The sequence below is a fragment of the Sesamum indicum genome, linkage group LG4, assembly GCF_000512975.1.
Source record: "Sesamum indicum cultivar Zhongzhi No. 13 linkage group LG4, S_indicum_v1.0, whole genome shotgun sequence".
NCBI classification, from domain to species: Eukaryota; Viridiplantae; Streptophyta; class Magnoliopsida; order Lamiales; family Pedaliaceae; genus Sesamum; species Sesamum indicum.
The window spans coordinates 3,801,914-3,825,099 of NC_026148.1; the positions used below are offsets into that span (position 1 = coordinate 3,801,914).

General features: G+C 36.2%; 4 protein-coding genes across 5 annotated transcripts; 2 read left to right on the forward strand and 2 right to left on the reverse strand.

Moving 5' to 3' along the window:
- LOC105159959 (origin of replication complex subunit 6) lies at window positions 241–2,758 on the forward strand. Its single transcript, XM_011077194.2, has 10 exons — window positions 241–522; window positions 629–675; window positions 766–870; window positions 969–1,049; window positions 1,301–1,412; window positions 1,516–1,578; window positions 1,678–1,765; window positions 1,923–1,993; window positions 2,245–2,341; window positions 2,434–2,758. Exons 1-10 carry the CDS (start codon window positions 403–405, stop codon window positions 2,508–2,510), a joined length of 861 nt encoding a protein of 286 aa, XP_011075496.1. The 5' UTR covers window positions 241–402; the 3' UTR covers window positions 2,511–2,758.
- Window positions 5,648–9,717, forward strand: LOC105159960 (sphinganine C4-monooxygenase 1-like). 2 transcript variants are annotated; one of them, XM_020693561.1, is made up of 3 exons: window positions 5,648–6,151; window positions 7,168–7,324; window positions 8,971–9,717. In XM_020693561.1, the coding sequence occupies exons 2-3, from the start codon at window positions 7,274–7,276 to the stop codon at window positions 9,523–9,525; spliced, it is 606 nt and encodes a 201-aa protein (XP_020549220.1). In that variant the 5' UTR covers window positions 5,648–6,151; window positions 7,168–7,273; the 3' UTR covers window positions 9,526–9,717. The 2 variants fall into 2 exon arrangements, with proteins under 2 accessions (XP_020549220.1, XP_011075497.1); XM_011077195.2 differs by lacking the exon at window positions 7,168–7,324.
- On the reverse strand, window positions 11,606–13,427 carry LOC105159961 (protein PHYTOCHROME KINASE SUBSTRATE 1). Its single transcript, XM_011077196.2, has one exon. The coding sequence runs from the start codon at window positions 13,125–13,127 to the stop codon at window positions 11,670–11,672; it is 1,458 nt and encodes a 485-aa protein (XP_011075498.1). The 5' UTR covers window positions 13,128–13,427; the 3' UTR covers window positions 11,606–11,669.
- LOC105159962 (probable methyltransferase PMT2) lies at window positions 16,887–22,454 on the reverse strand. The gene is made up of 7 exons (XM_011077197.2): window positions 22,143–22,454; window positions 20,524–21,178; window positions 20,184–20,394; window positions 19,687–19,981; window positions 19,116–19,499; window positions 18,573–18,650; window positions 16,887–17,638 (listed from the first exon to the last, which is right to left on the reverse strand). The coding sequence occupies exons 2-7, from the start codon at window positions 21,169–21,171 to the stop codon at window positions 17,413–17,415; spliced, it is 1,842 nt and encodes a 613-aa protein (XP_011075499.1). The 5' UTR covers window positions 21,172–21,178; window positions 22,143–22,454; the 3' UTR covers window positions 16,887–17,412.

Genomic DNA, 23,186 nt, shown 5'->3' on the forward strand with positions numbered 1-23,186 from the left:
CGGAGCAGGACTAAATGTGTTAAAAAAATAGAGTTTTGGGATTAAAGATGTTGAACACGTAAACCATGGGATCAAAAGTGAGAATGGGCATATCTAGTGGGACCAAAAGTCATATTTTGCCTTGGAATTATTACAATAAACGAACAATTATTAGTGTTACAGTAACAGCGACGAAAATCCAACTCATTTGGCGCCAAACAGAAACAATTGCCTCCATTTCTCACCGCGGCGCCAAAATCAAAATATTTTCCCCAAGAACTCGACACTCCTCTCGCGTTCCCGCCAGTAATCTTTGATTGAATAAAAGCTCAACCAAAGCCCACCATTTCAATCTCTTCTCCCTAATCCCTCAGCCTCCATTCAGTGAAGAGAGAGAGGAAAGAACCGGTTAAAGTTATTGCAATGGACATGTCAGAGATAGCCAAGAAACTGGGCTTCTCTGAATCGAAGCAACTCATCCGTAAGGCCGCCGAGCTTCGCCGGCTCGCTGACATCCAATTCGATTCGTCCGTTATTGGAGTTGTAGGTTTTCTTTATTTACATTAAAGGAAGCCCATTTGATTTAATCGCCGTGTTCTTGTTTTTGTGATGCGAATGAGGTTTTATAGGTGTGAATGTTGATTTTCAGGGGGAGATTTGTAAGGCGATAATCTGCCTGGAAATTGCCGCTTCCAGGTATTTGATCTAGCACGAGGATTTTTGCTTCTGATAATTGAGTTAGGACTTTGACATTGAATTTTTCGTGATGAATTTTTGTGTAATTAGGATGGAGGTTATTTTCGATCGACAAACGGCGATAAAGTTGAGTGGGATGTCAGAGAAGGCCTATAACAGATCCTTTAATTCAATGCAGAATGGCATTGGTGTCAAGTCAGTGTTCATTGTCATTTTCTTATGTTATGTTATTTGTAAATCTTGAGGTTACTGAAGATATTAAAATTTTCTCTGTTTGATTTTTTTTGGGTTAGGAACAAGCTTGATATAAGAGAATTGGCTATTCAATTTGGATGTGTGCGGCTCATCCCGATTGCTCACAAGGGATTCTCCTTGTAAGTATTGAATTTGTTTTATGTTTGATTTGTAGACCATCTTGTATCGATTTTGTTCTTTTTATGTAATTTACATCAGCGTGAATTGTTTGAAATTTGACTGGGTATGGTTGTTGTGTGTGAATGTGATTTGGTATTTCCATATCCTTGATGATGGCTGAATTTGTATAATCATATGACAAGGGCTTTGAAGTTTGAACAGCAACATGTATATTGGGGTAAGAATTCTAATTTGTCATGGTTATTTTCAGGTTTAAGGACCGATTTCTTGCTTCATTGCCTCCTTCTAGAAAGGGTAGTACTGATTTCAGTCGGCCAGTTTTCACGGCCGTGGCATTTTACCTTTGCGCCAAAAAACAAAAGGTGTGCACAAATCTTGGATCTTATTACTGTTACATTCACTTGCTTATTCAGTTCCAAGTGTGAGGTGGCTAGTTTACTGACTCTTTTTATGCAAATTTTGCAGCTCAAGGTAGATAAATTCAAGTTGATTGAGCTTGCCGGCACATCAGAATCAGAATTTTCTAGTGTAAGAATCACATTCTTGTATCCATCCGATGGTTTATATGGTACAGTAAATGGAGTGCTCTCCCATATTATTAGTAATCATTCAGTTATGTAATTTCAGGTGTCTACCTCAATGTTAGAACTATGCTTTGATGTATTTGGGATAGCTAAGGAAAAGAAGGATTCTAGAAAGATTAAAGGAAACCGAGGTAACATCAGTAGTCCTAAAGAGTAAAGACCTTCTATGCTATTGGGCTTATTCCTCATCGTTTGTTTACTCAGTGTCTTAGGCTTACTTGGTTTCTTTCTTTCTTTCCCTTGCTATTAGTTGATGAATTCCTCTTACTCTTTGCCCTGTGCATGCAGAGCTTCTTGATGCATTACCTGAAAAAAGGAGGCTCGAGGATGGTGGCTATTCTTCCGATGATGGGAATGAGGTAATCATCAGTATCTTTCTTAACCAATTTGGTTTCATATGTTTGAAAAACTTAAAATGTTTCTAAAACAAATTCATCTTAGAATCTGACAGCCTTTCTGTAAATCAAAACTCAAAAGTATTACTATGCAAGGATGAAACCTTTTTTCCCCTCAAGCAACTGAACTTCTTGACAATGCTTGTTTGGTATTTTTACATGTTCTTCACAGCAGATTGTCATTTTATGTTCAACTTTATGTAATATACTTGCAGCCTTCAGCCTACAAGAAGCGTAAGCAAATGGAGGAACATGACTTTGATGAATGGAAATCCGCCGTTCTCAAGTCTAATAAACGCAGCAAAACTGAAGGTAGTCAATAGCCACCTTCTCCCTTACACCCGGAATTTTTCTCAGCTCCCATTCCATGCTTGCTTACACTTATGATTTTACTTCCACTACAGCTCCTGCCAATCGAACGAAGACCAAACAAAGCACGCTCGATTTCCTGAAGAGGGTTCCTACAGCAGATGCCTCATGACTCACATTGTATGCTATAACTGCCTCAGTCTCTGCCTGCCTGTGCATTTGATGTTGCAGAGTAGTAAAATGGGAAGAAGATGCTACTCCTAAATTTCTTGATTTACACAAGTACAGTTAACACTAATGAGATCTTTTCTTGGTAGTCTGATTTTCTTTTTTGTTGGTCTAAAGAAACTGAATCACAGAGTGTTCAGTTTGCTCCACTGGGAAGCTTGATGTTGTAAATGGAAAATTCATTACTTGAAAAAGAAAAACAAAAGTTTAAAAATATTATTTATTCTTTTTTATATTGTATGTAAGGTTGGATTTAACTCTTTCATACAAATAAGAAAATTAATTATTTACTTAGTTTTGGAGAATAATGAGTTTCACATTGCTAGCAATAAAATTATGAGACATGTTACATTGCATTAGTGGAAAATATTGTCTTTATAAGATAAATATTTGTGTTTATAATGATTTATCTTCATCATAAATTAAATATGCAGTAAATCATAATTGTTTTGTGGCATAAATTAGGTCAGTTACTACAAAAATCACACCCACAAGTAATCATTTATTTTTGCATAAATGCTTTTTATTTCTTTTTTTAAAAAAACCCAATTAAGCATCTGTAAATCACAAAATGTCTTAAATTTATTTCTTTTTTTTTCTTGAAAAGTCTTAAAGTAAAGGTTCAATTTTTACTAAGGTAAACTTATCTCGGAGCATCTTAATCTTAAAGTGAATAATTATATCCACTTCATTTAATTTATTATTTATCTACACAAATTATTCATTCTTTTTAAAAAATTATATATATACTTACTTGAAACGAACATCATTTACACAAATTATAATTACATATACACTTTAAAAATGTCCATTATTCTTATTTTTAATTGTCAGAAATAGTTTTTTTAATCACGTAAAAAATAGAAATAATTCATAAAAATAAAAGAGTATAAATATAATTAATTCTTTTAAAAATAAAGATAACATGCGTGTATATATAGTTTTTGGGTTAGGGCAAAAATGGGTTCTTTGTTCTTTTTCGGAAGTAAGAGCGATGATTATTATTTATTGAAATAAATTAATTATAATAATTTCTATCGAATATTAATATCTAACAAAGATAACTACTATTCCATAAATACAGCCTCATTAGCAATGGGGCATTCATTCTTGTGAAGTCAATTTCTATTGTCTGTCTCTCCACAACGGACATATAAAAAATTCGCGGTCACCATGAGAAATGATGGTAAAATCCATATTAGCCCCTTGTGATATACAAAATGTTCAATAAGCCATTGTAATAAAAAAAAAATTATTATATAATTCCCTCTAAAATTTAAAAAGGTGCACATTACCCCCTCGCCTCTAGAATTGTATTTCACGCGCCCAAAATGCAACTAAGTATATATATTTTGCCCTAAATAACCAAATTACCCCTATCTTTAAATTATACATATTTTAAAAATATAATATAAAAAATATAATTTAGTTATATGTATATATATAAGGAAACCTAAAAAATATAAAATAAAAAAATAAAGATAACTTGCCGATGGATGGGAGATTGTTGTATCAAAATGCTCGTCGTTGGACAGACTTTTCAATAGTGGTAGATTTGCATCGAGAAACGGTCGGACGGTGGAGAAAAAAGCGATAGAAGATGGAGGCGTGGGTTAGGATTTTTTGAGCAGAAAATAGATATAACTTGCCAACGGATTGAAAATTTTCAGTGGGTGAAATTTCAAAATGCTTGCCGTTAGACAAACTTTCCAACAGTGGTAACACATGTTGAGAGGTGGTCGGATGGCAGAGAAAAAAATAATAGAAGATGGGGGGCGTGGGTTAGGGTTTTTTTAGCAGAAAAATTGAGATAACTCACCAATAGATTGGAGTTTGCAGTGGGTGCGGTATCAAGATGTTCGCCGTTACATGGGCTTTCCAACGATGATAAGCTTGCTCGAAAAAGTGGTCGTACAACGAAAATATGAGAGAAGAAGAAAACTAGAATCAGGGCTTAATTTTGATAAGCATGATTAAATTTGAACCACAAATTTAAATCAGATTAAATATAGACCATTGAAAAATAATTTTGTCACTACAACATCAAACTTATGTTCAAATACACTAGTGCTCAGTATACACCTTTTTAAATTTTACAAGAGATTATATAAATTTTTTCATGATGAAAATCTGTTTGAATATATTTTGAACGTCACATGCAGGAAATATGACATGAAGTCAACGTCAAATCATATTTCTGAATTTTGACTGCTCACCTCAACTTCCTTTCACCTCATCATCACCTAATCAATTCTATTCTATTTAAATTTTAACCATTAAAAATAAAAACCCATAAAAAAAGAGTAATATATCTATTTTCTACTATATATATATATACATTTTAATCCATAATTATTGATACACAATTTATTATCATACTTAATCCCCTTTATTCAAATAATTAAAAAAAAGACCACTTTATTTAAATAACTAAAATAAAGCACAACTTATCTGAATTTAACACTTATTTCAAAAGAATTGATATGACAGTTGAAAAGAGTCGAAAAAAATCATTCAAACTAATATTTCGAATGGCATTATTAATTTTTTTTGAACATTCATAATATTTTAAAGAATTATATATTCTATTGTTTATGTAATATTTTTAAACTCACTCGAAATAAAATATCAATTAAAGCACGAACAATTATTTATTTTCATACTAATTATCTTTTTTGTTCGAGTCCTTGGAAAATACTTATTGGAAATACACTGAGTAAATGGATAAATATATATATATATATACACATATTGTTATAACACGAAATTATTTAAAAATATTGATTGTTTAAATAAATAAATAAAATACTTGTGTTGATTATTTCTAGAATTTAGTATAGTATAAATATATTATATAGAGACCTCCGCCTGCCATACTGAGGAGAAAGAGTGGGAGGGGGGTATTGTGTGTGCGTTTCTCACAACCACAATGCACTCAACATTGTAGTAATGGAGACAACGAAATGATGAGCTTATGAGGTTTGAGGAAATTGTATACAGTTGGCAAATTCTTTTTAATAAATAAATCAATATATTTTTATATATATATGTATGTATATGTTGTTATGTTTTTCCCCCAACATATGAATGATTAATATCTGAGGGAGGGAGGGAAGGGCAGGCACCTCTACTATCACTCTCTGATTTTTGAAGGACGCCTCACGACCAATATATACATACATCGCATTGCATTCAACCTTTACCCTACCTAGATCTATTTCCATTTCTTCACTAGGGTTTGTTGTTGATTTCCAAGAACACCAGACCCTAGCTCATTTCTATTTTGTTTTTGTTTTTCCTCCCAAACAAGGGGATTTTTCGCTCGGAAATTAATTATCAGGCATGGGAATATTAATAATGGACGGCGGATTACAAGTTTCTGATGAATTGTTGGGGACATTTGCTCCCATAGTTTTGTACTGGGTGTATTCAGGGATCTATATGATGCTGGGATCAATGGAGAGTTACAGGCTGCATTCCAGGAAGGATGAAGATGAGAAGAATTTGGTGCCTAAAAAAGATGTGGTTATAGGGGTCCTCCTTCAGCAGGCTGTTCAAGCTATTGTTGCCACCATCCTCTTTGCGGTCAGTTGTTTCTTTCTTTTTGTGTTCTTTGGTTTCATGTTTATTGGATTGTGACTTTGTTGACGCATTTGTACTGTAAGTTTGCACATTTCATTGAGGGCGTTGCATAGGGATATGATTTCTTTTGCTATATTAATGTGACATATTAGGGACCCAACAATTTGGGTTATACATGTTTCGTAGCAGATATGGTACATTGGGTGGAGTTTCGTGATGTTTTGACTTGTATAAATAAGATTGTGGTCGTTTGCATTTATCGGTCGGGACTCTAAAAAATATATGGGGATATATCATTGATTAGTGGTGTTCTTTTCTGTATCAATTTTTTTCTTTTGAAACTACAAAAGTAACGTCATGATGATAATCTATAGTTATGGGTGGGTTAAATGCTTGTGGACAATTCCTGGGCATGGTTCATCACGGTCGGAACAGGAACGCCAGCCTCTGTTCCATAGTCCCGAATATATGACATGGTTGGGTGTTGATCCGGGTGGATCAGCTGAGACACGTGGAGTGGCCATCATATTGGATTGAAATGGAATCAGCCTGATGATGGTTCTGCATCTAAGTGTGTGTAGTTTGTTTAGGTGTGTTTTTTCATCTGCACGGGCAGCCTGCTGCAGGGAATTGGCTTCTGCTGTTGTAGGAGTCTTCAGACTTCTGATGGTCTCTAGTCTGTAAATGTGAGGGAGAGAGTTACAAATATAAGGTGTCGTGTGGTCGTGTTACTTGTGAAAATGTCCTGTAGGATCATGATTGTTGTGTGACTCTTATTTCCATTCCAAAACTTTTCTTTATTTTCATCCCCTTTCCTTTTCTTAATTATGAGGTTTTGCTCTGTCATAGATAAGTCCATTAAAGATTGTATCTTGCCTTTTGTTCTTCAATCACTGCACATGCATTTTTTCTTGGGAAAATTCTGGAGGATTGATGTGCAGTGTATCCACTTCAAACTGCGTTGTTTGTCAGTTTCAAACCCTTCTTATTTGATATGGACAGATATTTTTACATTTTAGGTTTCTTCCAAATGTTTGAAGCATTCATAAGCATTTTGACAGTATGGCTGGTGGGAATCAATCCTCATAAAGTTGTTGCTAGACATTTTTCACAAGACTTGGTTGGATGTTGAGCTTATCAAGAGTCTTCTGGAAGCTAACCTCGTGTGCCAACCCGGTAGGTGCATCAACCATCCTTGTGGTGATAAGCAGATGGATGTTGATCATTTGGCTAGTTCATTCTAGAACACATGGGCACAAGAGTGCTTTTGGGCAAGGAAAAACATTTGAGAACTTTCACTTTTATAAAGCACATTTGATGGCTGAAGCTCTGACATTTTCCACTTCCATACATTTGAATGTGTTAAAAGTGGTGGGGTAAATAGCTATGAATATTCGGTGGGTAGATTAATGAGGAGCTAATGTCAAGTTATGTCTAAGTTTGTAATGAGCTGCTCGTTTATGCTAGTTATTATAACATAAGGTACTTATTGGTAATGATTAATATACGGGATATGGTCAATATACTTAGCTATTCGTAGGTTTTCAGTCAGAACTGGGGCTCTAGGCCATTCTCTTGGATGGGTAAACAAATTGTCTCTTTGTGGGCCAGTGCTTCCGATATGAAATCTGGCCTGTAATAGCTGTTAACTTTCTCAGTGTTTGGGATATGGAAATGCCCCTGCTCGCTACTTCATATCTATTTTAGTTGTTGCTTCATGTGAATAATATATTATTGTAGTGTTATCGGTGTGATGATTGTGATCAAGTTCTCGCCCTGCCATCTCAGATGTCCTTTGAATTTATAACTAAAGAGTTGGATTTTTATGGGTTTAGGCTATTCCCTTGTAGCAAATTAAAATCGAAAGCAGCTGATTTACTAATTATTTTAATAAAGGTATATTATGGAACAAATTTCCTGTGCCCTGCATTTGAGATGAGTGAAATCCCGGCAGTGTCTATTCGTAATTATGCAATACTTGAGTAATAATAAGTACTGAAAGCTGTTTGCGATGCTTTTGATTAACCATGTGCGATGTGATTGTAATTTTGTCTTCTAAGTAATGACTAAGTCCTTTTTGGCTGGAAAGTACCTCTAACATGTCATTTACATCTACTCCAGTGACTTTGCTGCTGCTATTTTTCAAAGAAAATAATCATGTGCTGATGTTGGAAGATACGACATGAAAGGTTCATCTTCTTGTTATGTTTTAAGAATTAAAGAACTGGCTTTACAATCTTCAACTTAGTGAAGTTTTATGTGGGGATTGAATGATTTAAAGTTCAAGAAGAAAGTTCAGTTCAGTGGATTCAAAACCTGTTTTGAGTAAATGGGGGAGTTATGCACACCAACACATTCTTGGTTGTCCCATATTACAGTTGCCAGATATTTTGCTACAACAAGTGATTTTCAAGCCATATAGTGTATTCTGTAGAAAACCTTGGACAGAAAATTGAGATATATTTGTGATTTGAAATGCTGTGATTAGTGATTGGAAGAAAGGATCTAAACTTTGACTTTTGATCCCTCTAATGATATTGGAAGCGTTATGATGTGCTAGGAATAAACTTATCTGATATTTGTTCATAAATATATGTAATTGCTGCCTGTTTGGCCTTCCTGTTATGATAATATGTTTGTGGATGACATAAATTTATTCACTTGGGATATGTTCGTCCTGATACTCCGTGTCAAACAGAAAGCTTGGTTTTAGCATAATATTTGCAATTATATCTGGTACATATAATTATGTCTTGGAATTTCGCCAAAACTTCATTTTTTTTCTTTTCTTGACCTCTATATGAACTCTATCTGTCATGTAGGTTACTGGAAGCGACTGTGAATCTGCAGAAGCTCAGCAGATTTCCCTTGTTGTTCTTGGTAGACAATTCTTTGTTGCGATGATGGTACTGGATACCTGGCAGTATTTCATGCACCGGTATATGCACCACAACAAGTTCTTGTACAGGCATGTCCATTCACAACATCACAGGCTCGTCGTTCCATATGCTTTTGGAGCCCTGTACAACCATCCCTTGGAGGGCGTGCTTCTTGACACAGTTGGTGGAGCTTTGGCTTTCCTCGTCTCAGGAATGTCGCCTCGAGCTTCTATCTTCTTCTTCTCCTTTGCCACAATGAAAACAGTCGATGATCACTGTGGGCTATGGCTGCCGGGAAACCCTTTCCAGCTCTTCTTTAAAAACAACTCAGCATATCATGATATTCATCATCAGCTCTATGGCACCAAGTATAACTATTCACAGCCTTTCTTTGTGATGTGGGATAGGATTCTTGGTACTTACCTGCCTTATAAAATTGAGAAGAAAATGGAAGGGGGTCTTCAAGCACGGCCTGTTAAAGATTGCAAAGAAAATTAGCAAATATCATTGCCTGCAAGAAAGCATGTATTAGTATGGGTTTGGTTTATGTTACCAAATTCTGTGCTCCAGCGGATTTGTGATTTGTATATACCTAGATATCATTTTGTTTGTGGTATATTGTTGTATAATTTTCTCTTCTTGGATAGAAATGCTTGAGAGAGAGAATGAAAGTGGAAGCTTTTTCTTAGAGGCGGGTGTCCGGTGCCTAAGCGCTCCGACTGCCCCCCACCCCTCCAACCCTGCAAAATCCTCCCTGGAAACCCCTTTTTGGGAGTTTACTTTCTGTGTTTGGGTTCGTGAGATCTGTGGTGGCTTGTTATATATAGGTGTGTTGAGGCATTGCGCAGTCTTGGAATTTTGACATCCTAAAATGGAAATGTAATTTCTTCAAATCTAAATGTAATCAAGAATGTCCTTTACTCTGAAAATCCTTCTCCCCCAATCCAAATGAAACATTGGAGAAGCATGTTGTTCACATAGCATCACTTTATCTTGGTTGCTATATGCTGTTTTCTGGCATTAAAATTTGTTTCTTTCGGCCTTGCCAGCAAGTATTTGTAATTTTCAGAATTTCTCAATCAAATATCCAATAGTCCCCAGAGACATTAAGAGCTGGTCGGATATTCACTCAAGGCCATTGGACCAGTTCTAAATGCCAATTTTAAGACATTTAAACCTTAGTTGTTTAGCTAATGAAGATTCTTGCACAAGAAAATGACAGGATTATAAAGCCCTCTTATGGACCTCCAGATCATGAAATCATGGCATTTTCTCTTTATCATCTTCTGTTCCTGAGATTTTCCTTGCATTGTATGAGGTAGTTGGTTGTTCAGAATCCTTACTGGGGTACTAAGTATAAATTCTATCAAGTTGGGCGTCCCTATTTGCTAGAGAGATGGTTGCTAACAATTGTCTCGACCCAATAATCCGACTATGATTTTATATCGCTTCAAACGAGCTAATATGGTTGAATATAAATGGCCGGACCTAGCAGTTGTCATATTCGGATTTCTTTTCAGACATAATTCAACTTTAGAAATTTGTATTCATTTCTTGCATTTATGGACTAGCTAACGTCTAGTGTCGGTATCATTTCTTGACCCACCCCATTTCCCCTGCCTTTATCCACTGTCCCTTTTTTAACTGCAATTCAACTTCTGCTGTTGGTAGGCTAACCATCCTGACATTATGTCCTAATTTATAGACAGATTTAAGTGAAAAGGCTGGTTTAAGCAGAGTACTGTAAGTTTTCTTGCATGAACTAAACACTCCAAGACAATAGTAGAACTCAGTCTCAATCCTTAAATAGCACTGGGTTACTGTATATCCATCTGATGTCATGTTAGAATCGGATAACGTGTAGTCTTTCAACAATTAAATGGGAATTAGATAAGAGGAAGTCTGATGATGATAGACACCCTGGTGGTGGCTGTCCCCTTATGTGGAGGGGCCCTGCCATTAATATGGTGGTTATGGAATGGAACTTCAGCCAACCTTTCCTTCGCCTCCGCTTGTGGCATTCATTAGACCAGCGTGTTGCCCTGAATGAGAAAGACATTCTTTGCTGAGTTTTCACTATCAATCCCGAATTCTTGCTTAAAACTGAAAGCTATCTCCTCTTGACCCCATTGAATAATAGGCAAAAAGATTGAGATGTTTAACCTGCATTAGTTCTTAGTTAGGATTGTCAACTGTGCAATTCTTCGTACAAAAAGCTCATGGACATGTCGCTGGCATTAGTGTATATTATTAGATTTTATTAGGGCTATGCTCAGATTTTCTTTTTAGCTTCTGGTGTACCTTTCCTAACATTAGTTGGTTGTAAGAATTGTAAATTTCAGGTTCTGTACTCTTTGTTTGACGAGGCTGTAAAACTATAAGCAGATCAAGCCAACTTGGAAACTTGGCATAACACCAAAAACTGAAGTAAATAAACTAAATAGATACAACAAATTAGATCAGGATTTTAGGTAAAATAGTAAGTTCAAGCAGAAACAGAGAAGACTCTTTATAGTTCTGTCTTGATTTTAACCTATACTCAGTCATATGTAAAGGGTTCTCTTCATGAGCATCGATCTAGTGGATTTAGTAGTTCTTCTCACTCAAATAACTTGGTAAAAGATGACAACATGATACATTAACTAAGTATATAACAGATGTGTAGCACTTCCAGATCGTGATCGAGAGAGAAGGCGTTCATCAAATGATTGCTGCCTCCTTCGTGCATCAAAACTAGCCAGCTTATGCTCATTATGAAATCTTGTCGTCGTTGTGAAGGATACCGGCTCGAGGTTCCTCCTTGCATTGGAAAATCCTTGCTCACTTGCTCTATGTGCATCTCCAGCAACTCTAACTGCTTTGTGACTCTTACAACCTGACAGAATACTCGAACGCAGTTTTGGGATTTTAGAATTGAGGCCCACTTTATGTGGGGTTGAGATGGTGGAGGACAGTCTTAACTCTTCAGAATCCGACAGAACAGAGAAATCTGCAGCACTGGCAGTTACAACACTCCACTCTATGCTTGCCTCACTTGGTGCATAACAGGTTGTGGGAGTAAGGCAGCCTGACAGGCCATCTGATTCCTGCCTGGAAAGAAAAGGGTTGCCTTTTGAAAAGCTCTCGATCTCAAATAAGTCTGAACTTGCATCACTGTCACTGTCGTCATGCATTTCACTGGAAATTGAAGGAATCTTGATTTCTTGTGCAGCAATTGCATCCCAAGTAGCCATCACAGTTAATTTCTTCTCCAGGCTCAAGCTAGTCTGACTACTTTCCAGGATGGGGGAGCCAAACACTTCTAGCGATTTCCTCTTCGCGGTACTATCATCTTTCTCTTGTACTTGCATTTTTGCTGCTTGATTTCCAGTTTTAGAATTGAAAACTGGGAAGCTGAAATGATCCTCGGAGTTTAACCTCAGCTCCGTTCCATCAAATCGTACACAGCTGTGATCTGACTGTGATTTCCTAACAAAATAGTCACTTCTTTGATCTCCTTGCTTTGATTTGCCATTAACCAGCCCGGTGGTTTTGCTCTTGTTTTCACCATTATAATCATCAATGTCAACAGAATTCTTGTCAGCACAAGAACAGTTGCAGCCAATGCTGGCAAGCAAACTCTTCTTGTTTGCTTTTCTGGGCTGCTGGTTTCTTGGAACGGAATGCAATAATGCAATCCGGCTGTTCCAGCTCGATTCAGAACGAATACTTTGTGCTGCATTCGAGGGCCGCTCTTTGACTGCAAGTATTTCAAGGGGATCATGTCTCTTCTGCTGGTGGTGACTTACTAAACTCTTAGAACTAACTTTAGGACTATGATTTACTTGGCTTAACCCCTCGTTGAAATACTTCTCAGCGTTGAAGACATCAATTTCTGTCTCTTCTGCTTTAGTTTTTGCAAGGAAAGCGTGATCATGCGGGGTTGAGATGGAGGCACTGAGGCCCTGAGTGCCTGCACCTTCCAATTTAAGTACAAAGGTTTCTTCAGCTCCATCCAAGAACGAGGAAAACGAAGCATCCCGAAATCTTTTGCTGATTTCGGGAGGACCGGAAACACTCGTTTTGGATGCTGAAGTCAGTGTTATTACAGGAATGGACATTTTTGTGTCTGAATGGGGACAAGCTTAGCTCATACAAGAGAAGGCGAAGCAGAAAAAGACCATAACAGCTGATTGAGAATAATATTGAACTAATCAGCAAAAATCAGCAAAGAAACTGAAGAGAAAGCAAAAAATATTAGAAGAGTTCTGAATCAGCTGTAAGAAGAGAAGCTATATATATAGTAAGTATAGAAGTAGAATAGCCTGAATTTATGAGAGGTCTGAAAGCCAACTTGGCTTAGTGAGAATTTACATTCACTTCTACATATATAAGTAGCTGTAAGAGAACTGTGCAAATGACAAACTTATGTTTGGATTCGTTTTCGAAGTGTTTTGTTGTGTTTTATAGAGATAGAGAGAGAAAACAAAGATAATTATGTATGTATTAGATATAGTATGTATGTTTGGATTTGTTTTTGGAGATAATTTAAAATAAGTATTGTGTGTTTAATGTTGTGTTTTGGGAGACAAAAATTACAGTTCATTGTCAAATCACTGTCAAATCATGTACATTTTATATGTATTTATGTATATATGTGTGTCTATATATATGTATGTATTTATATAAAAACATTTAAAGCACGCAAATAAGGTGTTTTTGTATGATGACAAACATTGGGTATGTTTTGACTTATTCTAGAGATAACTTGAAAATGAAAACAAATATAGTGAAAGAGTTTTGGCTCATTAGAAATAATGACTTTTGTCTATATTGACTGTTTGCTTGTCATCATTCTTGTTTTTAACTAGAGAAACTGTTTCAGTTATTTTTGCCTGCTTTAAACTCTAAGTAGGTGCTGATGGGATTGGGCCTAACCATATGTAACCTTATTTCCTTCCCTGTGGTTTTCTGTCTTTCTGGAGATCAAATTATTGATCAAATAAGGCCATTGTCATTTGTCTGTTTCATCATCCCCCCACCCCCACCCCCTCCCCTACCTACAAGCTAAAGGGACCGAATTGACTTTTCACAGATTGACATTAAGAGTGAACTATTGGCTCTCTTCACACTTCACATGGCCAGACACCAGCACCATACAATCCCACTATGACCACTTTCTGCAATATTTGCATGTGACATGAGTAGGTTGTCCATTTTTAGACAAGAAAATAAAACCAGCTACAGAACCCTTTTTCTTGTAGAGTTGCATTTAAGGTCCATATCATATGATCACTTCTTTCTCGAGGAGAGTTTGGCAATCCCTCTTAGCACAGTCAGTACCAAGAATCATGTTGATCATGTTTCGAGGCCATATAACATGAGTTCGCAGTTACCGACTTGTCGGTGTTCCCAGCAGCTACAAGCTAGAACTAGAACTAGCCTCTCTCTCTCTCTCTCATTGTCTTGATGACTAATGGTGTTCAACTAACTCATTTTTGCTTATGTCAACACATTAACTGACAGAACAGTAATGCTAATAAAACTACCATAACTATGAGGCAGATTCTTGAGACCTTGGGAAAGTGAACACCAAATTTCACATTTTCTTACTACATTGAAAATAACAGATAAATGAGGTCAGGAAGGTGTCAAAAGTACCATGATGCATGTTTCATACTTTACTTGCACTAATTTCAAGCACAAGATAGAACTCAACTGCCCTGAAAATATCTATTATGTTTGCTTCTGCATTTTGGTACAGAACTCAGAAGAATATTGACAAGAGATTCAGAAACTCCGGCCAGTGCCACGGCATTACAACCATGCTTGCCTGAGTTATGGCACCTTTTCACCTGTTTGGTGCTCATGTGGTTGTGGATTAAATGGGAAGTTCAACGGGAGAATTACCCGGGAGAGTTTTTTTAGAGAGTATTGAGTTGTCAAATCATGAATAGTAAAGTTGGTTTAAAAAATAATATATAGAGTATTTATAATAGTGTTGAGAGTTTTATGTTGTAGTAAGAGGTAGGTGTTCATTGTGCGACTTGTATACAAAAATAACTTTTATACCCTTATAAATAAATAAATATTACTAATATATACACGAGGAGCCAATAATACTGCAGCCCTCATCCCAATTGTCGGAAATTTTACTTGCAAACAAGAAATGTAATTTCAAGATTTAAAATTGTCTCTGGTTGGTGTGATGATTGATGAACCCACATTAACTAACTCAATTCCCCATCACATTTTCAAATCTTTAGCTCTTGTGGGTGGTTTGTGTCTTGATGCATATGTGCATTTTTGTTGCTGTAGTGAAACGAATTCTTGATGAGCAATACATTATTACATTGGCAGAAGAAGCAACATGGGGTACTACCAAACCTTTTTCTATGTTAGAATTTATTCATCATACTGTCGGCAGACACTTTTTCACCATTGATTGGACAAATGCTTCGTACGTAGCTTCTTCAATTTCTTCAAAAACCCTATACACTATTTTCACTAGGAAACTCTATTCATGATGTAATTTATATTCTACATTGTCAACAATTCTTGTCAAGTCTAATTTGGCTTGGTAGAATCAATTGCGTAATGTATTTTATTTGAGGGTGTTTGGATGAACTAATAAATTATTTGAAACGCCTTATAAGATATTTTAAAGTGTTCGGAAATTTTTTTAGGTAAAAAGGTTACAAGCTCTAAAAATAAGACGTTATTAACTTATAAATTCTTTAAAGAAAAGTAATTCTAAGACTTTAACAAATTCATTTAAATTAAAAACAAATTTTTGTTAACATCTTATAAGCTGCATTATCTTGTTTTACCCATATACGTCATGAATTTATTTTTAAATAAGATCTAACATCTTATGAGCTATAGAAATATTTTATAAAATGTATGAGCTTATAAAATTTTGTGAATAAATTTCGCCAAACACCCTCTTAGTTGGATCGAACCAATTGTATGGTAAGTAATTTAGTTCAAGTTTGATCAAATCTGATTCCAACTAAAATTTCTCCAATAATATCGAAAATTTCTTGAGAAGGACCGATTATTATGATGTTGGAATGCGAATTATTCTAATCTTTAGCAAAGATTTTCACACCAATAATGTCACATCAATAATATAATTTATGGATAAGTCAAATGAGCTACCTGATTTGACATAATTATAATTATCTTTTCGTCGTTTGAAAAGTTATTAATACTCCTAAATATTATCTATTTTGACCTCATTGTATTCTTCTTTTTTTTAAATAAAGAATTGTGAAAAATTATAAAAAAATCAACTTATTCCATAAAAGAAGTTTCGTAAATTTTTCAAAACAAAATATAAAATTATAATTTAAATTACTAGTCAGTTCACCACAAAAACAAATAAAAATCTCTAATAGAGGCTAATGAATGAAGCTAATTATTGAACGACTGTTATAATAAAAAGTATTGATAATTTTTCAAACAACAAAAAAATACTCATAATCATACAAAATTTCAAAAAGCTCGTCGTAATTTATCCTATCTCATGTTGTACATATGTATCATTTTCTAGTGTTTTAAAACCCATTGTGGGTAATGTTTGGCATAGGGTAACATTTATGACCAATAAGGACGACAAGGCATTGTACCCTAAACTACAAAACATAGCAAGGCCATATTGTAAACATTGATCCATATTTTCAGATGTCTTTGATCAGACACATTTGTCAACCTACACTTACCTCCAACTACAGATCACATGATACCATAAAAGAGACTTCCTGATCTGATTGAGGAAGCATTCGAAATATTCACCACCACAAATTTTAGCCTGATTTGAGTTCCCAACAATCCAAGTAACTTACATCACAATTAATGCATAAGAGAGCCATCAATCACATAACAAGAACAGTAATATTGATTATTTGATTAATTGGATCTGACTAAACCTAGTTGAAACAAGAAACTGTCTATTGACCTCAATCCAAGTCTTGGAGATATAAACACTACTCACCATTAAAACCCGAACGAATAGATGAATGCGTGAATAGATATATGCTTAGAAATGAGGCTTCAACACTTTGAAAAATAGATCTAGAAGAATAACAAAATGCACGAGTGATCGTCTAAAAGGTCGTACTGCTCCTCTTCGTATTGTAAGGGAGATGGAGTTCAAGCTTTTCCAGTGGGATCAAGAAACAGAATTAGTGTTACAAGTAGAGTACAATATATAACTTACTCAAGACTTCCTGGTTAATACGTGCAATCCAGCCCAACCACAACCCCTCTTCTGTGGCAAAATTATCTCCCGGCAAGACCCTCTCATGGTGAAAGACTGAGCCATTTGTTACTCATAAATAAATGAAAGAATTGCCACTTGAAATCATGCCAACGGGCAAATCAAGAATCTGTATGCGTTGGATTTCACTGCGCAGAAGTGGAGTTGCCGACCCAGTATTGTTTAACTGCAACTAGGATTTTCTCGGGGACCAGGGGGCCGTCCTCATGATCCATCATTTTAAAATCGTATCTCATACCACCAATCATCTTCTTCACCTTGACAAGTACATCAACTTCATCCCTTAACATAATTGCACCTTCTGGCCGCAGAATCCGATCCATCTCTAGTAAAATGTCTTCGAGGTCACACCTGTATTCATTTGTTCGAATAAATTGTAAGTTCCTGGATGACTCCTCCAATCCAAGTTACACATAATGCCAAGTGCAGAAAAACAGGACCAAAATTGACCCGAGTCTTTTACCAAGGACAATATAATTTCCTAAAGCTATGAGAATAGGATTTTAGAGAAGAAAACCATCTCCGTATCTTAATAAAGGAATTCTGTACTGGGGGTAACACAGCCCTCATACAGCTGCAGTATTTTCTATATTTGGTGGGATTTATCATGCTGTTAAGCAACCTAAAACATGCAAATCAAGATTCAATTTTTATTTAAACTTGAAATACAATTCACCCATATTAACTAGGTGCTAGAGCAGTTATAGAGTTTTATAATCTAAAATTCATGTAGCACAGAGAATGTTATACTTTTTGACCGCACAGAATACAAACAAAACACAGCTGTATGACCACAAGTCCCTAACCATTACAGTTCCGGCAGCTTGATTAATTCATGATACATGTTGCAAAATTCTGTCTCTTTTGGATATCTATTCCATATTCCAATTCTCAGTACTTTTGGAATCGCTATTTCAGGAAAATATTTGTCACACTTTGAGGGATCCACACATGATATACAGAGAGGGGGGGGGGGGGGGAGAAACAAACAAAAGAAGAAGAGTTTGAGGATGTACAGCATCCCACTCGAAGGCCCATCCTTCACCTCACCAAGAAAAGATATAAGTGTAACTTTTAGGCGAGAGAAACTGAGAACCATCATTACATCCTTAGTATCTTGTATTTCTTAAATTCCCTAAAACTAAAGTTGGGAAATTTCTCATTTAGAAGAGCCATTTCCTTGTATGCTACAGCTAAGTCCATCTCCAAATCCTTACTTATCATTGCCTAAAACAGAAGGTTGTTTCAAGGCATGAATATAAAAGATCAAGAACTGTATGCTTACTTGTCCTTGTACAAGCTAAAAACACGATAAGCATGAATCAGGTCATATGTCCTTGGATATGTGGAGAAGGCTTCACACCTGAACAAGCAAATTACAATAAGTACAGAGTAATAGAGAAAATAAGATTTTGTAACCAAGAAAAATAAATTTGAGCAGACATGGGCCTTAGTGAAGCTTGCACTTTTAGTCATCATTGACATAAGTAAAGTACAGGGAGGATATATGGAAAATGCATAGCCTACTTGCAACTTGATCCAGCACAGTTCAAGACATGATCTTGATGGCAAGTTTGATCATCTTACTGCCCACATTGTAATGTTAGCAAAATGAGTTTTTGCTTGGCTTATGGTATGAAGCATTTAGTGTTATCATAAATTTCCAGAGGACATGCAACTAGATCATGTTTGCCCCCAAAGCGAGCTCAATCCTTTCTTTGGTGGGCCTGGGTGCATGCCTAAAGCCTAAGCCTAGCTACATGAATTTCAAGTAAAAACAGCACAATTGCTTAGAAGACACTAAATACAGTGACAAAAGAATGCATACCAGTCATGATATATGCCAATCAGTCCTCGTTCATAAATAACACCAAGGGTATTTTTCTCGGCAATAGTGGGTACAACATTCATAACCCACAATTTCGGAGACTGAAGTGCAGCTGCAAAGCCTCCAAATCCAGCATTCATATCCATAATGTTGCGGTACCTTCCAGAGTCAATAATCTTGTTAATCTTTCTATAGGCATTTACATGTTTCTTCCATTGCTTATTGTCCTTCTGGTATGCCTCAACAGAAACTCCAGGAACCAAGCCACTAGCAATTCTTGGGGGAACTGCATAAAGTCTCTCCGGGAATGGTTTAAGATACCCACCAGCAACTCCACTGTTAGCATTGTCATATGGAGTAATGCATGGCTCCATTTTCTGGTACCTGATAAAATAGATAAACACCGGAACAATTTAGATTTGCATTATCACCACCGAAAGTCTGCAACTTTCAGCCACATGTAAAGAAGTACATATGCCTCAGTAAATAATTGCGCATAAGCACCCCACAAATGGAAAAACAATGCAACTACTAGATTTTTACTATGTGCTCAAATAATAATTATTCATACCAGACATCATCAGCATAATCAGGTTTACATAATGTCACTCCAGAATTTTCTTGTTTGGCACGACAAGAAGCAGAATCCATTGTCTTCTGCCATACAGCAATTTCTCCTTGCTCAGACTTCTTTTCCCAGCAAAGAAGTTTAGCAACATCTTCTATCTGTCTTTGTTCTTCCTGAAGTTCTTCCTTTGGGCGTTGCCATGCCTTGAAGTTAGTCTTCCAATTAATGGGAGGGCCTGAAAGCACCCAGTAGCCACCAGGTCTAAGCACACGATCAACCTCCTTCATGTATAGTCCATCTGCAAAGAAAAGGTAACAAATTATGATATTTTCATCAGCTCAATTGCTCGAAGATGTTAACGAGCGCTCCTTTTCACAAGAAAGTGGTCAAATTGTATAACATTCTGGAATGATCAAGCCTCTAATAAAGAAAACAACTTCAGCTCTGTTTTTCTATTTTCATTGTAAAGGGAAACATGCAAGAAAAATTTTGATTCTTACCATTCATCCCCCAAGGTATAAGACAACGAGAACAATGAGCCATGTCAAACGCTCTTGATGGATATGGCATTTTTACTGATCCAAGAACACCAATTACAGCCGGTACACCCCTTTCAAGAGCAAATTGTACCTGGGCTTCATGTGAATCTCTTGGTGCAAATGACATTGCTATAACATTTCTTTTCCACAAATATGCACCCCAACTAGCAACCTGAACAAGAACATAAAAGTGAAAAGTAAATCACACAGTTACGCAGACTGGCAAAGAGACATCTTAATCAGAAGAAGCACAAGGATAAATGCACAAGTCACTAGAGAAACTTCCAGGCAATGAGCATACCCCACAACCAGTGTCCAATGCTGTCCTAACAGTCCCATTTGCAATTGGTATAACTGACGCAAGCTGGTCAATGTACTTATCAGCCCCCTGAGGAAATTGTGTTCCTCCACCAGGGAACCTGAACACATTGCCTTCGTACTGGATCCAGTTTTGGATAGCCTTTTCTACTGTCAAGCTTTTATATGGAGCATTGGCATAGGGGACATAATCACGGCTCTTTGGCCATGGAAACGGGGTTACATATCCTTTAGGAGCTGGAATAAGGCAATGCAGCTTCTCTTCTTCAGGAGGGCAATGTCTCTCACGGTAGATCATATTTTCCCTAGGGAAAGTCATTGCACGTCCTTGATCTTGGCAGGGTGTGTAATCAGTGTACTTAGGATCGCACGGCTTATACACAGTCACTTTTGAATCAGAATCGTCAATTATCCCAGCCTCACCAGCATGATGCGTTTCAAAATTGAGGTTTGGAAGGATGTTGCAGTCAGCTCCGCTCTTGGTCATCTCCAAAGCTATACTGTCCCCCTTTCCAAACCCACTTCTCTGCCATGCTCCTAGTAGGTAGAAGAAACAGCACAGACCAGCTACTATGAAAATGGACACAGAACTCCTGGTCCTACTGTCCCCTGAATTATACTTGTTCGCCATCACAGGCCTGAAACATTTATTACTAAAATTTAGAAGAGACAGTGGAAAGAATAGCCTGAATTACCAGTCGTCTGTTTGAATTATTGAGTGCATATTCCTATATTAACAACAAAAGTTCACAACAGCATAATCATGCACGCTATGAGATGATCCAGATCGCATCAGATTTGACCAGGATGGGAGGACTAGTTAGAGGTCAAAGTCCAGGCTCAAGAAACTCATGTTAATTTCAGTTTAATTTCCTTTGTAATCTGGAAGCTACAGAAAGAAGCAGCCAATGAATAATATATAAAAATAAAAAATATGAAATCTTCTTGTAGAAAATTTCTTATGTTCTTGCATCACCACAGCAGCTAGTGGTGAATGTTATACCAAGGCACATAACTTGGATCCACAGACCAAAATCTGCCTTCATATCGACCAAAGGAAATTAAGCAGATCCAGATGTTTAAGTCGTAAAAGACTCAACTTTTTTGCTTCAACTTCAACCAACATTATAATTTCAGTAAAAACATCAGAAGGAAATCTATATAATAATCCAAGATTAAAATTTAGATCAAACATCAAAACACTAAAGATCGTTCAAAAATAGGTGAAAACTTCAGAATGACTCCATCTACACCAGATTCCAATTAATAACTTCTCAAATCAAGCATACATCTGCTTTAAAGATAAGGAAACATTAAATAATTCAATCAAACTCCTATGAGAAACAAACATATGACGCTCAAACAGCACTAGAAGTAGCTACCTATTATGGGTCAGCAAAATTACGTTCCTTAATAATTATTCAACCCGATCTTAAACCATTCTCCGACCCAGAAAACAAAACCCACGAAAAAGAAACACCACATCTCGTTGCAGCAACAAAAAAATAAGCCATCACCAGAAGACGCTAATTGCAAAACAAACACAGAAACCATCGTTAATTCGAGTTCATAAATTACGGCAAGAAGCATTAAATCTCATACCAATCGCATCAGTTGATGCGAATCCTGATTCGACAATGCTGAAAGCTCGTATCTTTATCTTCCCTCAAGGAAAACGCTGAAAACAGATCCGATTAACAGCGACTAAAATCCCTAATTTTGACCTCCAGAAAGAAAAAAAAAGAACAAAAAATTCTCCCTCAAATGATTTGATATAGATGCTCAACAACGCTTGTGTTTGTATATATAGATCAAGCATGCACGTTCTTGTCACTCTTTTCTCTCTCTCCCTCTCGCTCTGTCCCCCTCCCTCTTTCTCTCTCTTTCTCTCTCTTTCTCTCTCACACACACACATGTGTCGTACGACAAATAAATCTTGGTTCTTTTTTAGTCTCTGTCATTTAATGCGCTAACAATGGAAAGCAAATTTTCATGTTGGCCCCATTCTTTGTGTTAATTGCAGAAAGTGCATCATTATTTTTAAATGACACATTTGCCCTCCACCAAATTCATTTTTTACATTTAATTCTTATAAATGTGCTCATGGTACAATCAACTATATTCTTACAACTATCATTGAGTAGGTCCAAATAAATTACATCTAGATTTATGATTGTTTCCATCACACCCAACCATCTCTCGACCTCTCGATGACAGTGGGACTGTACAAAGTATTATCAGGGCCATACTTTCATACGTATATTTAATAAAGTGATATCCGTTTATAAGTTTAAAATTAATTATATTTAGATATCGATTTTGAATGATGACACGTGCAAATTTTAGTGAAAGAAGAAGTTAAACTTTCATCCCACGTAACTTAGATAAAAATCTTATCGAATCTTATCCTAAGATTCTTGAATATAGTTATATAGTATAATATTTCTTTTTTTTAATAATATTTTCTTCACGGCGTAAAATTAAATATTTAGTTTAAATAATTTTAATCTTGAAAATAATTGAAAATTCTAAATCATCGTCCCGACAGATGGGGTCGATATAGTAAATAAGAAAGGGGCAGAATGATAAAAATCAAGAATTGAGGGGGTGAAAATGAGAATGAGTAAATGTTGAAATCCTACCCGC